The sequence below is a fragment of the Gallus gallus genome, chromosome 24 (genome assembly GCF_016699485.2).
Source record: "Gallus gallus isolate bGalGal1 chromosome 24, bGalGal1.mat.broiler.GRCg7b, whole genome shotgun sequence".
Classification (NCBI taxonomy): domain Eukaryota; kingdom Metazoa; phylum Chordata; class Aves; order Galliformes; family Phasianidae; genus Gallus; species Gallus gallus.
The window spans coordinates 4,724,603-4,740,558 of NC_052555.1; the positions used below are offsets into that span (position 1 = coordinate 4,724,603).

Below are 15,956 nucleotides of genomic sequence, written 5' to 3' on the forward strand. Positions count from 1 at the left end.
CATCAGCAAAGGCATGTAGGTGACCTCAGGGCTCCTGCCCCAAATCCTAAAAACAGGCAATAGAGAATCACAGAATATCCCAACCAGGAAGGGACACACAAGGACCAGAGTCTCCTGGCCTTGTGCAGGACCACCCAAAAATCAGACCCTAACTTACCAGCACCAACCTTCCCTTCCCACTGCAGTGCAGAGCTCCGTCCGCCGCCTGCCGAGCAGCAAAGAGTGCAGGATGAGAGGCGAAGGTAGTTTTGTAACATTAATTTTTTTTTTATTAAGAAGACAGATATTTTATAGTACTTCTTTTTCTTTGTAAAAATGGTATACATGAACCGATACAAAATGTGAATGGGAACAGATGGATATGTATTTTTCTTACATTGTAACATCTTCCATGGACACCTTAAAACAGAACTGGCCTAAGGGGAAAAAATAAAAAGGCTGGGTGAATAAAGAACAAGGCTGTTTAGCATCAGTCACGCTTCCTTCATTTGTAATTCTCCTTTAAACGTGTTTGTTCTTTCTTCACACTTAAAAATCCTAATGACCTAAAGCTGTACAAAGTAATACTCAACAATACATTTCAAACAGTGCACTGCATACTGAAGAAAAAATACATAAACCAATATACAACTAAAATCCGTAATTTCCTGTTTTTTTTTTTTTTTAATTATTATTATTATTATTCTGCTTTTTCTTTTTCCAATGTGTGGGGCCGAAATTTTTGCAATCTACCTGAGACGGAAAACACCAATCAAAACACATGAACCTGAGACATGTCAACATTTTAAGTCAAAGTTACATCGGTAACACTGCACTACTGTACACTTTCAAAACAAAGATGGGCTGTCCAAAAACAGGATGCCAATTCTGTGACCGACGAGTAAAAAAGCCCCCCCCCGAACTCTACATGCTGAATGCTTCTCACCATGGTGTGGTTTGGCAATGGTGGTGCTGAAGGCTCAGAAAAGAGCTGCGCTCGACAAAATTTGCTCAGGAGGAAAAAACAAAACAAAACAAAACGCTATTCCTGTGAGTTTCTTCTTCTTGTATTAAGGGAAAAGACCGACTACTGCTCCGGAACGGACTTGTTTGTTTTCATGCCATCCCATTCCCAACAGATCCCGCGTTACAATGGTTCTGCCAAAGAAACAATTAAAAACAAACAGAACAAAACAAAAAACACACGTAAAGGTGATCCCTCCCCAACCCCCTAAAAAAAAAAAACCCTGACGCTAAGATTAATGTTACCCTTAAATAAATCAGCATACATGTTCCACATAAACACAGTAAAAAAAAGTACCTCTCTACATCCAAGGTAATTAACCAGATTCAGGTAGGATTCCCATAGTGCCTTCTCGTTGCGATTTGCTATCTGTCACCAATCTACAACTGACCTACATTCTCCTTTTTACCTATGGCTTTAATAAGTCAGTTAGCACTGTCATTTTTTTTTTTTTTTTTAACGCAAATTCCCACTTTTTATCCATCAGACCAAAATAAAATAAAATAAAAGGCAGTTGTACCTGTCCAGCCACCCCAGGGCTCGGACCCGATGCAGTGCAGGACGCAGCGGTGGCTTTGGGGTTGGAGACACACGGGCCATCCCAGTGGGATGAGCAACCAACCCCACACCCACCCCGATGCCTTCCAAGCACCACGCCAACGGAGGGGTCAGAACCGCAGAGCTGCACACTGGCAGCCGTTGGCACTCCGGGAGGGCTTTTCCTGTGCTAGCAAATCGGGGAGAAGTCGGGACAGAGACAACGGTTATCCGAGCAGAAATCCTGCCCTAAACCCTCAGTGGGGCAGATCCTGCACTCCAGAGCCGCCGGGGGCTGCAGGGCACCTGGCTGGGAGCAGAGCCTGAGCGCGGATGGACGCACCGCGGGCGGGCAGCACCTTTTCTGAGTTGCGGGCTATTTTCTAGTCTCCATCAATCTAAAGCATTTGGAACACGGGCAGCCACAAACAGGTTCTCGTTTGTTTGTTTATCCAAGCCTTTACGACAATAGAGAAAATGGAGTATGGGTACAGCGAATTGCAAACTATGAAATCTAAAATGTGCTGGTTCTCCTCCGATGAAACCGAGTTTCCAACAGAAAACAGTGAAGATAAAAAGAAGGAAAAAAACACCTCGAAAGAAACCAACCTATTCCAAGGGGTCCCAGCAGGCAACTCCAGAAACAGAGGACAAAAGGGGAAACAAAGAGCCACAGAAACCCGAAGGGAACTAACGCACAGAAGCCCCTCTTCTTCCCAGCCTCCTCCCAAACCCAAACAAACAGAAATAAAACAAGGCACAGAATCTTCTGCAAATGACTTCACTAAACTAAACCCAAGCCGGACTTGGCCAAAAAAACAAAACCCAAACGAACTGAGGTGTCAAACAGCAGAGTGTACTTTACGAAGAATATTTTTACACAGCAAATCCCAGACCCTCCCAGTCTCACAGCTCTCCACCCATTTGCGTTTCTCTTTAAAAAAGACACAAGCTGGTTGCAACTTCCAATATCACTGTCTCTTTAGCATTTAAATAGGGCCAGTAACCATCCACGGTTGGACACCTCATTGAAACCAAGGCTGTTCTAGATGAAGTACTCTTTCTTTTCTTCGGAGTTGTTTTGTCCTCCTTCTGCATTGATGATAGCTGTGTCTGCGTCGGCTGCATCGTCCGCTCCTTTGGCTTCGTGAGTGAAATATGTACCTGTAAAGGAAGAGGCACACTATGTGACATGGCAAGAGCTAGCAATGAAGCCATGAGCAGGATGGGCAACCAATGCCACCAGAAAGGAAGAGCCCGAGAGCAAGTCTCAGAGCACCGCAAACCCCAGCACATGGAGCAGAGGTTTCCCCAGTCCTGCCTGAGACACCCCAGTGTGCAACTCCTGTTTGCTTCCAACACCTGGGAGCTCTCCCAAATGCTCTCAGTGAAGGTGGCAAACATAAATCCTTTGGTGCAAACACGGGCTGGAGTGGTTACAGCACTGCACGTGGGCTTGGCCTTACAGACCCACCATGTTACAACGTAAACCACCTGGCACATATGCACCAGCTCAGGTCAAGGAGGTTTTGTAGCCAGACCTCCAGATTTCAGCTCTAACTTGTGTACCGAGCACACTCAGCACAGCACACTGATCGCCTGCCACAACTTTCCTCGTTTAAAAGAGAAGAGCTGCTCTTCTAAAGCACCCAGAGGGCCAAAACATCACGCAGAAGCTGAAGCACGTGCCAAGTCCGTTCATTTTCCAGTTGCAGCCTTTGTCTTACCTTTATGTCTTGCAAAATATCGCCCTAAAATGATGAGCAGGCAAAGCATGGCAAATACAACCACGGCCACGACACCACCGACGACTGCATGGTCCACGCTCCTTATTGCCCCTTCCTCACCTGCACGAGAATCTGTTGAGATTAGAAGAGGAGTAAGAATGGGGGACTTACTACGATGCAATGTGAAGGTTTTGGTTGCAGCCACCCTCCGGTTTGGAAAAGCCACCCTTCTGCTTTCCAAAGGAGAAGGGATAAAGCATGGAGCTATCCAGACAGATGAGTTCACGCTGAACTGATCTGGCCGATACCTCGCCAGGTGCCTCCCGCTACAAGCAGCAGCACTACCACTACTGGTGGACAGCTGGGACAGGGAAAGGAAGAGAAGAGATGTGGAATCGTTGGTGGGCACGAGTTTTTGGAGGTTCCCCTAGGACACTCCCCAAATTCCAATCTTCCTTAGGGGCAGAGGGCACAGCAAGTAGCGGTACAATATGGCAATATGAATCGTTAGCTCTGGAGAGACATCATTAACAAGTGCCCCGGTGAAAACACTTTAATATCAGCCCAAAAAGAAACAATCAACCAAGCTCCGTAAATGCATCTACAGCCATCATCTCCCCCAATAAGAACTCAAAATTACATAATTAAGCATGACCTTTTCTGTTCATTACAGCTCATGACGTCCGGAGACACAAAACTCTTAATCCCGACTATAAAAACCTCTTCAAAAGCAGATAGTGAGCAATAATTGTGCATCGCCTCCAACTGCTTTATTTTATTTATTTAACTCCTCACCATGCAATTAGTTTTCTTTTATAAGCATCTCTCCCTTAGGATGCCATCACCGGGAGAGGAATGACTTATTTGGCTGAGGAACAACTCCAAAATGAACCCGGAATGAGCTATGGCCATGTAAAATGAATGTATAGCAGTGTAAACAATTTTAATTTAAGAACGCGGCTACATCAACCCTCGCTGCAATTCTAATGGCAACTGAGATTTATAATGTAGTAAAAAACAATTATTCTCCCGTTGATTAATACATTAACATTTTGGAATAGAAGCTAAACCATTGTCTCTCTTTTTTTTTTTTATTGAGTCAAGCGCGACACCTCCATTAAAATGATTTACTGGCCATACCTTACAATTTAAGCACAGCAGCAACAGAAACGGTAAAAATCTTTTAACTTTACATGATTTGTGAAGTCATATGTGAAGGATTTACCATTTAGATCTTTCACTACAAGAAGCACATGGCCTATAAATCTGCCCTGCGTGCAGCTGCCCGGGCACCTAAGAGAAATGCATTTTACCAGGAAGACTGAGAGTGCAAATTCAAGTCAATTTTTAAGAAAGATTTATCCCGGTCTCTCTCCAAAGAACAGAGCAAATCTCTGAAGCCTCCACCTCTAATAATATTTGAAGTTTATCGATCAAGCGTACAGATCCGTGACAGCTAAAGGTAATGGTGCTCTTTTGAGCTGAAACCTGATACAATGCTCTCAAGCAGGAGCCCAGGATTTACGCTTTCTATCGATATTTCCAATTCTGTTCTAAGATGAAGCACTAAGGGATGTAAGTAAATAACTCGTGACTGGGAGCACTGTATAGCACGCTTTAATTAAAACAATTTAAGAAGAAACCTTGGAGTATTTCTTCAACCTTTCGAAGCAGCAGCTTTGGCTCACGCAGTCGTTTAATGCTGCCAAGCTCTGGTGCAAGTTGGGGGATAAAACAAAGAACAGCCCGTGAGCATCACAAAGGGAGAACCCCTTCCAGCAACTCGCCTAATGAGCTCAACTCAACGGGACAAAAAGGACACCGTTGCAAACCATAAGGCATTTGCTTCCACATAACCCAAACCGGGTCACTTAGCAGTGGGAGGAGCAAGCCAGGATGCACGTTGAAGCCTGGGGTTCAGCAAAGGGAACATGCACCACGGGCAAGTTATTGCACAGGAATTCACCATCAGAATAAAAATGAGACACAGAACCAAAACACAAAACTCTCTCTTATGCTCTAACACCAAAGTGCACTCAAAGGATAAAACTTAATTGTGAAACAACCCAGAATACATTTTACTTGGTGGACAAGCCCTATGTACAGCTCTATGAGAATTAACACATCTTGAAATGTCCAAGGGGAAGTACTGCCTTTGAGGTCAATGCTTCCCAGCTTTCTGGTGAAGACAAATAACAATAAGCATTTAAGAACATGGTGCACGTCCTGGAGCCACGACAGAAGGATTTCTACTTGCTGTGGCAAGCAGCCAGAACAAACCGCCTCGAAAAAAGGACATTTTTCTTGCTTTTTATTTTTTATTTTTTTTAAATCATCTTCAGTAGGAACAAACTGAGCACTTCCCAGCATTTGCTGCTTTGGCAAGAAGCAGGACATCCCTGCTCGCTGATGGGAATGATACCCGGGGCGGTGCAGCACCGTGCCAAGCAGACCACCCTACCTGGGCAGGGATGCTGCTGCAACAGCAACCAGGGAAAACCAGAGCCTGGGGTGTTCTGGGGCCACTGCAGCTTCAGACAAGAATCACCCTGTTAGGTACGTGGCTAAATACCTTCTCCATCGAGCTTAGGTCTGAAGGATGTACCCAACCCAACAGTGGCTGCAAACCATGTGACACCCAACTGTGCAGCCGTTGATGGTGCACTTCCGACTTTAAAGATCTATTTATATTTACATATTAATTACCCAAGGAATGGCTCTCGGTGTCTAACTGCGAACGTGCTGGACAAAACAGGCAGCAGCTCTGTTTAAAAATAAACACACCGCATTTAGAAGCACTACAACCCCTGCACTTACTGGAATTAGCTCCTCTTCCTGTCCTTCCCATGTCGCATTGATTTGCTCCCCAAAGGAACCACTTGCAATTTAAAATAGTACAAAAATCAGATTTTTCAAAGCGGAAGCCCTCTTGCCAAATTGTTTCTCCTTTTTAAACAGGAAAGAAGGAACAAGGCAGTAGAAATTCACCAGTCTGCACCCTCTGGGGCTCACAGGGGTTCCCACTGCCTTTACTTCGGGGTGGTGCCCAGCAGAAATAGTCTCAGGTTGCAGATTGTTTAATACTGAATGAACATCAGTGATGGATGCCACTCATTATTTCCTTGGTAATAAAGTGCTGAGACTTCGGAGCGGGGAATCATTCCCCAAATTTGTGCCAAGAAAGACAAACTTGACCTTAAAAACTGGAATCTGCTTTAAAATGCTGTCTCTGATTCACAAAAGCTATTCCCACTTCATATCTATGATTAAAAAAAGAAATCACAACTTTATTACTGAAGAGGGAACAGACGAGATGGCAGGAACTGACAAAATGCCACATTATTTGCTAATCCTAATATGTTATTCTTCCTTAAGATTTGCTTTTCTCAGCACCAATTCAATTATAGATGCTACAAATCCTTCTGACATTTAATTCCCTCTTGTCAGAGAGCAGTAAATGTATACATGCAGAGCTTTCCCATTAAGATGTTAATATATATTGGAGCACGCTGGCCTTTAAATCGAATAGTCAGAATGTTTCTACGATGGCTTTGTTTTCTGTTTTGCTTGTGTTTTCTTAGGGTGGGAGGGGGGAGGGATGCAGGGAGGGATAGAAGGAGTCAGCACAGAGACACTGCTGCATGTTGGGGACAACATGCACAACTATTCTGCTACTCCACAGCTACGCTGCACCTCAGCTGGACCCCATTTCAGAGGGTGGTGCTTTGATGTGATCCAAATAGGGCGGATTATATCAAAGCACCTTAAAGGAAAACTGCAGTGATGATGGCACCGTCTGCTTACAGTAAGTCAATAAATGCAGGACAAAAATAATTTTTTGTTAGTTTGTTTTAAACTACAGTGTTGAGAAGAGGGCGACTGTGCCCTGCATTAAGGGTATGCCATATTTTTACCCAATGTAGCACTGAACATGAGATGCAGCACGACATACAGCAGCAGAGAGCACTGTAGCCCTATTTAAAATTGCGGCCGATAAACTTTGGGAGCTTTTAAATGAGGTTCTGTTCATTATTTTAACCAAGCGCCACTTTAATTGACAAGAATAAATGACAGCGCTTCCAACCTGAAGTTTTCCTTTAAACAGAAAGTGTAATCTGTTCAAACACTACACAAAGAGAGGCATTTTGTGACTGGCTCCCACTCCACTCCATACTAACTCCCTTAGCATTAAATATACAGAGTCCTAAGTATGCATCCAGCACTTGGCAGCACACCCATGGTGCTCTGCTCACCTTTCTCCTGGCTTAAGGACAAACCCATGCAGGTGGCAAAACTGACACTCATCAGCCCCAGTATGTGAGCATGGAAAGTGACTCAGGGAAGTGGTTAACGAGGAACCCATAGGAGACGTTGACGTTGATTATTTCTCACATGAATATTCTTAGCTGACATCCCTATTTTAAACCCAACGGATCTTCGTTATGTGACTTATTGGTGGGATGTTTTATTATTATTTTTTTAAAATAAGTGTTAATAATAATCTCAAATTCTCTTAACGTTTTTGCAGTAGTAGTTGTTTAAAAATAGATCACTTACTGCAGCCTCGGGAGCGTGGAAAAAAAAAAAGCTGGCAGATTTTAATAGTAATATCCTCATCATAATGTGGGTCAAGCTCTTACAGCAAGGTTTAGCTTATGGAAAGCTTTTCTCCTCCCAGCTACTCAATAAATAGGCTCCAATCAATTCTGGTTTTAATGAGGCTTTGAGATGTACATATATATATTTATATATACACACATATACGCATGTATGTATATGCCAGCTCTTCTTTTTAAGTGGTGGCATCTCAAGATTAAAAGAAAGGACCAGATTGGACCTGACCGACTTCACTAGTTGGTTTTTAATTACATATCAATCACATCTGAGTCAAAAGCTTTAGAGCTATTAGGAACAAATCATTTTATTTAGCTGAAAAACTCCGGCTTGATTTCTTTAAATACCAGAGACACGAAATAATTAATGCTTTTGGAGATATATATCACAGAATCACAAAGGCTGGAAAAGACTTCTAAGGTCATCCGGTCCAACCATCCACCTACTGCCACTACTGCCCACTATACCACGTCCCCCAGTGCTACACCTACCCTTTCCTTAAACACCTCCAAGTGACTCCACCACTTCCTCATCGCATTCTGGCTGAGCTCTGATCCACAGTTTCATTTTGTGACCTTTTTGGGGGTATCCCTGAACAGCACTGAACTTTTTTCTGCAGCCATTTGTGCTATGAAAGCGGAAAACGGATGAAGCTTTTCACAAGTGTGTAGCACAGATAGGAATTCTGGCATATTTAAACTTCCTCCAGCGCTCACACAAAAATTTCTCTTTTATTTCTTGGTGAAAATTAATTTCAGGCTATGGACATTGGACAACATGGGTTTAATTTGTGTGCACACGTATGCGTTTACACACCAGCTCTACTGACAGCTACTCTGCTCCCCAGATGCAATAAATGCATCATGATAGGGAAGTGAAAACCTAAATCCACTTCTTTCAAGAGTTCCCAACTCATCAATCTTTTTTTCCCCTTGTTAAAGTTTCACCTTATTATGCAGTTAAAGCACCAAAATGATGCAAGTTCCCACAGTTCCCTCAAGGTCATGAGTTAGGTGCAATGACCTCACACTGATGGATGAACCAACTATTCCCCTCTCCTAAGAGGTAAGAATGCAGGTCAGCGCTGACGCTTTCCCACTGACTGCTCTTTTGACAAAAGGCTGGTGAATCCTTTTGGACAACCACGTTTTTGACATCAAGGAACAGCACTAAAACAAGAGGCAGCTGTTGGGGTGTTGGTGGGCAGAGCAGGGAAAAAAGGGTGCCTTCAGTTCAGAACCACTGCGAAATAATCATCAGTGCTCATCTACCAGCTGGGAGACAGTAATCACTGCCCGCATGGCAGGATGAGCAATAATATTATTCATTGCTACAGTCCAGCATTAAGTGTGCTGCTCCTACCCCTACTCTAATTTATTGATGGACTGTTAAAGAGTAGTGTCAACCTGCTCGTCGTATTGTAATTGAATTTGGTCTAATTTAAGCTGGAGAAATTCAAGGAGTTCATCCTTCTTCAATCAATAAGCTCCTCTTCAGTGACCCATTTTAAGATCGCTTCATAAAAAAGAATGCATTTTGTTTTAATAAATTTAATCACTATGACAGCTGCTCAATGTTTATTGGTTGTTTCTTCAGACTTCCCTCCGCTAGAAAATGGAGCGACACTTACAATCAATAGTAATTGATTAATCAGCAACCCCTTGAACAAAGGTGCTAATCAGGTTTTGATTAGTTAATCAAACCAGATGTAAAGGCTACACGGGTCTTTCTTGATTGTTCAGTGTTTTACAAGATGTGTATCAACACTGCTGAGACAAACAAGAAGACCATAATGCACCTGAGGGGCCCGAAAATACAGATGTACGGAATTAGATTAACTGGATTATTGCAATCATCACACACAGCAGCATATATATTTATATGCGTGCGTGCGTATGTATACACACACACCAATACAAGGCAGTTTGGACTCGTCACTCACAGCACTGGAGGAATTGTCTCTGTAACACTACAGGGCTGAAAAAACGCTGCAGTAGAATCAGAAGTCAATCTGTGCTGCAGAAGGGTGAGACAAACGCCTCTGTCCCGCACATCCTACGTTAGGAGCACAGCTCTGAGAGGCACAGACACACACAAGTGAACGCGGCACTGGGAACTAGCTACCTGGATGCAAGGCAATAGATGCATTACTTATTTGTACAGTTGGCAGAGCCTCCGTTGAAGCATTTAGCAGGACACCAGTACCTGAAACGAACAGCACACTGAGCAAACACTGCAGCTGGAGCAGCACATTCAGTTTATACCACATTTCAACAGCCCGGAGGGCTGAGCACGCACCTCTGCGGGATGGGCTTCGGCTCAGCACTCACCTGTGCTGCCCTCTGAGCTGCTGCCACCAATCCAAAACGGGATCCTATGTCAGTTTCTTGGGAATCTGGGCATGAGTTATGTGATGGAGGGCAGAGGCTTGGTCAGAGCAGCGAGCAGTGCGGGGCTGCTGCTCTGTTTTCCAGTAATATTGGTATGTTTGACTTGGGAGAACCATCCTTTGGTCGTACACAAATAACTTAAGATTGCAACAAGCAAAAAAAACCCAAAATTCTTGGGGGAAAAAACATCAGTAGTCAAAACTGATGCTCCAAAATGGGTGTCTGTTAGTGCACAACGGCGCTCCCTCACCTGCTCGGTGCTTGTGCTGCGTTGTGGGAAGCCCATGGGAAACGTGGGCTTAAATTTCAAACTGACAGAAAGAACAAAAATAGGAAGAGTATCAGCAGCCGACACATCCACAGCTCTCTGAGAAAAGTGGATGTGTCACTGCGAAGTGAGTGCACGAGTGAATGAGTGCACAGTGAGGGTATGGCAGAGCCGGGCAGCGCGGACCCAACTTGTGCTGCTGCCAAGGGGAGGCAGTGCTGCTAGCAGACACCCATTTGGAAGAGTTCCTTTGTGGAATTAATCCCCATCTTCTGTTCATTCACCACAATGTGTGTTTTCTTTAAGAAAAAAAAAAAAAAAAAAAACCAAATGAAAAAATAAAGAGTATCAGAGCAAAACAGTTATTTCCCACCCACACAGTGATATTTAACAGACACCTAGTGCTTCTTACCTATGAGATCTGGCCCAGGCCTGCAATAATAATTATTAGTATTGCTCAGGTGTTAGAATACATATCGAGTTAATCAATCATTTCTAACCTCTTGGCCAAAGCATCCTTATAGTGGCTTACAGGAAGACAAGCCGTTAAGTTTCATTGGAGAAAAGCATTTTATGGAAAAAGACTGCAGTCTCGGGGGTTTTGGTACCTAGCGTTAGTTTTTTAAACTACAGAACATAACAGTGCTGGACCAAACCCCACAAGTGCACCTCATAGTAGAGACCTGCTTGGGATGGGGACCAGGCACCGGTGCTTTCCGTGCTCCACTGCTTCCCAAAGGAGAGCCTGCCAAACCATGGAGGTCAGAGGTTCAGACTATGCTATGGTGCTCGCTCTGTATATACCAATTGCCCCAGGTCACCCATTGAGGATGCCTTTGCTTATTCATTAAGAATTCGCAAGGATCAACTATAAAGATGCATCCGTGCAGCTTTCGGTTGCCTACAGATTAAAAACAAAAGGTCTGAATTGTCGGCTTTGTCTTTGCTGATAAAACAAGGACCTCCTTTAGATTCCCAATCTGACACTCCCCTTCCAAGAAATGAGCGGGCAGCCTCCATTTAGTGCCGGCTGCGCTTTGCAAAGACACTTTCACACATTACGGCAGAGTTGAGCGTTTTCCAAACCTCAAATTCCAACTCAACCAGCCTCCAAATTAGCATTCAAAAAGCTCCTGCACGCCGCCCAGGGCAGCGCACCTGGCAGCCAGCCTGAGAGGTGACCCCGTGTTCCTCCCATCCCCTTTTCACTCCTTTCACAAAATGGTGCCGATGCCAAAAAAACAGGGAGGGAAAACCCAACAGACAACAGCGTGCTTCTGATCTGTGGGACTCCGTGTGCCATGAATTGCTACACCACAGCGACTATACGATGCAAAATGGCCAAGACGCAGAAATCAATGTGGAACCGGTATCTAGCGCAGAAGAGCAGTGCTTTACCTAGATGCTAGCCCTTACCTGAGAGATCCCCATAGTCCAGCTCCTCTGCGGAATTTGGCAACTGAGTAAAGCCTTACAAGTAAAAACAAACTCATTTTTCTTTGTATTCCTCAAGTGAAAATAAACAAGACACTTAAGAACCGAGGGTGAAATTCTTGGGGTGGGGAACAAATGAGTCAATCACTTGCCATCTTCTGCTGGTCTGAGCAGAGTAAGTAACTTGTATTTCGGGATTCCAATCATTTACTTTATTACTGACAGACTGGCAGAAACATTCCTCAGTCTACACTGTTAACACATGGAACATGGAGGTGAACCAAAGTCACTCATTCATAACAGCATGCAGAAACCCCCGGACTCAGCCTTTGACTCATCAAATAGGGGCAATTTCCCAATTAATTCTGGTTTGATTTGGGTTACATAAATGTACTGATGTCAATTTTTCTTCCAAATTTTCTACTGAAATTCAGTGGTTTTGGGCAACGTTGACAAGCATGGAAATTTATAAATTCAAGAATATCGTGGAGCACATTTCAAAACTGAAAGGCATCTGTAGATGCAGACTGTGGGCTGTACCTTCTGTAAAAAAAAAAATAAAAATGGACAAAAATATTTTAGTCTCCCAATTCTAATGCATTTCTGGGGGAAAAAAAGTGTCTGTCCTCAAAGCTAACCAAGACAAACCCTTGTGACCACCAATTATCAGCACCAGAACAATTAGAGCGTGAGCTTGAAGGCTGAGGAAACCCTGATGTGTTTGGGGAGACTGAGGGCAGCAGAAGGTGGGTGAGCTCTCAACAGCCATTGGGTGCCTTGACGTGCTCCGTGCTCACCCATGTTCTGCAAAATGGCTCCAGCGAATGCTAATGGGTGCTGCTTTGAGTTCTGGTTTTATTTGTGCTACGGGGCAAACCTTGTTCAAGAGCAAGGAAAATGCCTCGTGGAGCCTTAATACGCTCCTGGAAAACGCTGGAGGAAGTTCTTTGTGCTTCCAGGGGCTTTGGAGCCTGGAGGAGCAGCAATCCTCCGTCCCCATCTCTTTCTTACACGTGGGGGAGGAGAGAGCAACAGCGGCTCAAGATGGATTTTTGCAGGGCAAAGGCTTCCTTGTAAATAACAAAGGTGTTAATACAGTACACTCAATGTGCACGCTCGTGCCCTGTTGGAAAGCTACAAGCAATACATATAGCCCATTAAAAAGACATCTTTCTTTAGCAATGGGGTTTAAAGAATGTCATCTCAAAGCTATAGCCTGAATGATCTTCTAAAGAGGGAAGCTGCTCAGATTAATGGCAAGAAATTTGGTTTCGCAACGCTGCTGAATTCCAGGGAGCCACCTGTTCTTACTGCAATCTATGAAAATAATTGGAGTGGAGCACAGAAGCACTGGACATGCAAACCCGTGCTCTGAGCAAGAGCCATTCAGCTCTTCTCCCTTCAGAACGGCTCCTGTGCATTCTTCCCTCTCGCTTACAGGGAACTGCGTCTCCTCTGTAATGAAAAAAACAAGGGGCAACGTTCCATTTTAAATGAAGCAAAAAAAAGATGAAACCATGTGGCAAGCTTGGTTTCTACCTGCACCTGAAACCGTTAAAATGCTCAATGAGGGATTTCAGACCTGCAGTAAATCACCTCTTGATTTTCCTCCTTAAAACTTCTCCATCCGCGATTAAAGCCCTTTTATTTCCTCTTCTGATCAGGACGCACTCGGCGTCTGCTGCGGCTTCTTTTAGACAGACCTTCCTGATGGAGAACACACCTGAAAAAGGTGCAACCTGAGAGCTGGGTTGCACCTCCTGCAGCCTGGTGCAGGCGTCAGGCCAATTACATGGACGTTTCTTGGCAGGTTTATTGATAATGCAATGCTTTGTCCTTCTTCACGGGGTACCTCTGATTTTTAAGCAAAATCTAAGCTCTCCTTTGTATCAAACTGTAAATAACCAATTCCGGATTCTGTTTCATGTGGAGAATTTTACGAGACTGAGGAGGAATCTTAACATGCGCGTGGATCTTTGTGATGTTTTATTCAATTGCCCCAAGGATTAGGTCTGTATTTAGAAACCTATTTACTCTCAGTTGCACTTTTAAGTAGGGCATTTTTAAAAAGGAGGGGAAAAAAAGGCAGTTGGACAGCCAGGGCTGCTCGATAACGCTCACGCAGAAAGCACTGGGGCTTTATTTTTTTCCTTGTATGCTGTTTAATTTGGCAAGATGTGCAAACCAAGGAGAGCTCTGGCACGGCTGAGCTTTTGGCTGCAGCTTCAGACGAGCCAAACTCATTTCAGAGACTGAGCACAACTGGAAAAAGCAACAGGAGCTTAACACAGGAGTGTTAAATATTCCTATTCAAAACCTTGCTAAGACCAAAAATTCATACGGGCCTTCAGGGAAGTATTTTCATCTCAGAAAATAATTTATCTGCTCTATTTTGGACAGTGTGTTTTCTTGCCACTCCTCACTCACATTTGGGATCTTTTCACGATGCTAACCTACACTCCAGACTTTGTGCTCTGCCTGCTTCAGAAGAGACTTTTTTTTCACCCTACCTTCTCATTAATTAGTTTTTGCAGACGTTCTGCCTGTGCTCTGAGTGCAGCACACACAGGTGCCCCAATGCCTGCCATGCACACAGGGAGCACAGCTCACTGCAACGGGCATTGGGTGCATTCTTCAAAAATCACATAGAAGTTCGTTAAAGCTCTCTGCCTATAATAGGACAGGGTCAAAACTCGAGGGGTAAAAATGTAACGTGTGTTACTTTTGCTGTAGCAAAAGAACATGGTGTACGAGGTCATGGCTGTTTGTAGGCACTCTACTGGTACAGGAGGCAAAAAGCAAGCTGGGGAATCTGACACAAAAGAGGGCAGCAACCTCAGAGGGCTGAGCTCCACAGCCTGCAAAGGAGGAATCACGTCTGGGAAGCAGCAAATTTGCATTAGGACCTTTGGAGGGGAGCGGGACAGGAGAGAAGAAGGGGAACGAGGGGAAAAAAAAAAAAAAAAAAAGAAAAAAGAAAAAAACTGATTTTCCAAATTCAGGGCTGGCAGACTTCCAGAGCTGCTGCAGCACCAATGCCTGCCCTCCATTTGCCTGCATGTAGGCTGGGAGCTGCGATTTCGTGGCGCGCCGGTGCGTCAGCCCACTGGCACCCTGACACGTGAAGTGCAAAAGAGAAGGGAAGGAGGGTTTACGCTCAGTAACCCCGTGTAGTGCAGTGCAGCAGAAGCACAAGCCTTCCTGCCGGCCATGACCATGCTGTTATTGGAGTTCTGGCAATGAACAGTGCAGAGAAAGGAGAAAGTGCATCAGAAAATTTACAGTTAAGCTCTCATTTTCAAACAAAAAAAAGAGTTAACAAGGTTCGTGCTTTTAAGTCACTCATGCATTGCTGCTGTTAACTCCATTCCATCAGAGAACAGGAATGGCAGGGGTTTTGCTACCGCTTTCACATGCATACACATACAGGACTCCTTTTCCCCCCAGTCCTCTAGGATACACTCCAAAAAATGAAACGACTCAAAATTCCTTCCCCAGATTGAAGTATTGTGCTGGTTCCACACTAGCCTTACATTTCATTTTCTTTGCTATCAATCTTTCTGGGTTTGGTTGTTGGACTTTTTTTTGTTGTTGTTGTTGTTTATGATTTTTTCTTCCCCCAATTCATTTGAAATCGTTTTTGGAGAAAATCCATTTGGCTTTAGTTCATGCCCATGCATTTCTAGTCATTCACATACATGCTCACTCCGATTGGACATTGGTAAGAACAAATGGCCAACGTACATAAACACCTGGTATACCCATACACACTCCAGCAACACAAGCTTGGAAAGAAATCCCAGAGTCTTCGCAGGAAAAGAACCCAAGAGGGCAAACGCAGTGAAGTTTAGTACAAAACAGGTTTGATTTTTAAGGCAGAAAAGTCTGCCAGAGCTAACTTGCTTAGGGTTGCTTGTCATTTCAGTTGTCAGTCTTATGCCGAAGCAGTCCTCCCTCACAGAGGTTACAACACTCAGAGCCCT

The 15,956-nt window shown here is 44.2% G+C and overlaps 1 protein-coding gene across 8 annotated transcripts in view; it reads right to left on the reverse strand.

Moving 5' to 3' along the window:
• Positions 1-243: 243 nt before the first annotated feature.
• The window catches only part of CADM1 (cell adhesion molecule 1), a 157,883-nt gene continuing 142,170 nt past the window's right edge, over positions 244-15,956 (reverse strand). For 4 of the 8 annotated variants that reach the window (XM_015298223.4, XM_015298222.4, XM_040652176.2 and 1 more), the window contains 2 exons: positions 3,268-3,399; positions 244-2,704 (listed from right to left, as the gene is read on the reverse strand). In XM_015298223.4, the coding sequence (XP_015153709.1) occupies positions 2,586-2,704; positions 3,268-3,399 (251 nt within the window). In that variant the 3' untranslated portion in view covers positions 244-2,585. Of the gene's footprint in view, positions 2,705-3,267; positions 3,400-10,005; positions 10,087-11,955; positions 12,010-15,956 lie in introns of all 8 variants that reach the window. The other 4 variants (XM_040652175.2, XM_015298217.4, XM_015298214.4 and 1 more) reach the window with 3 other exon arrangements.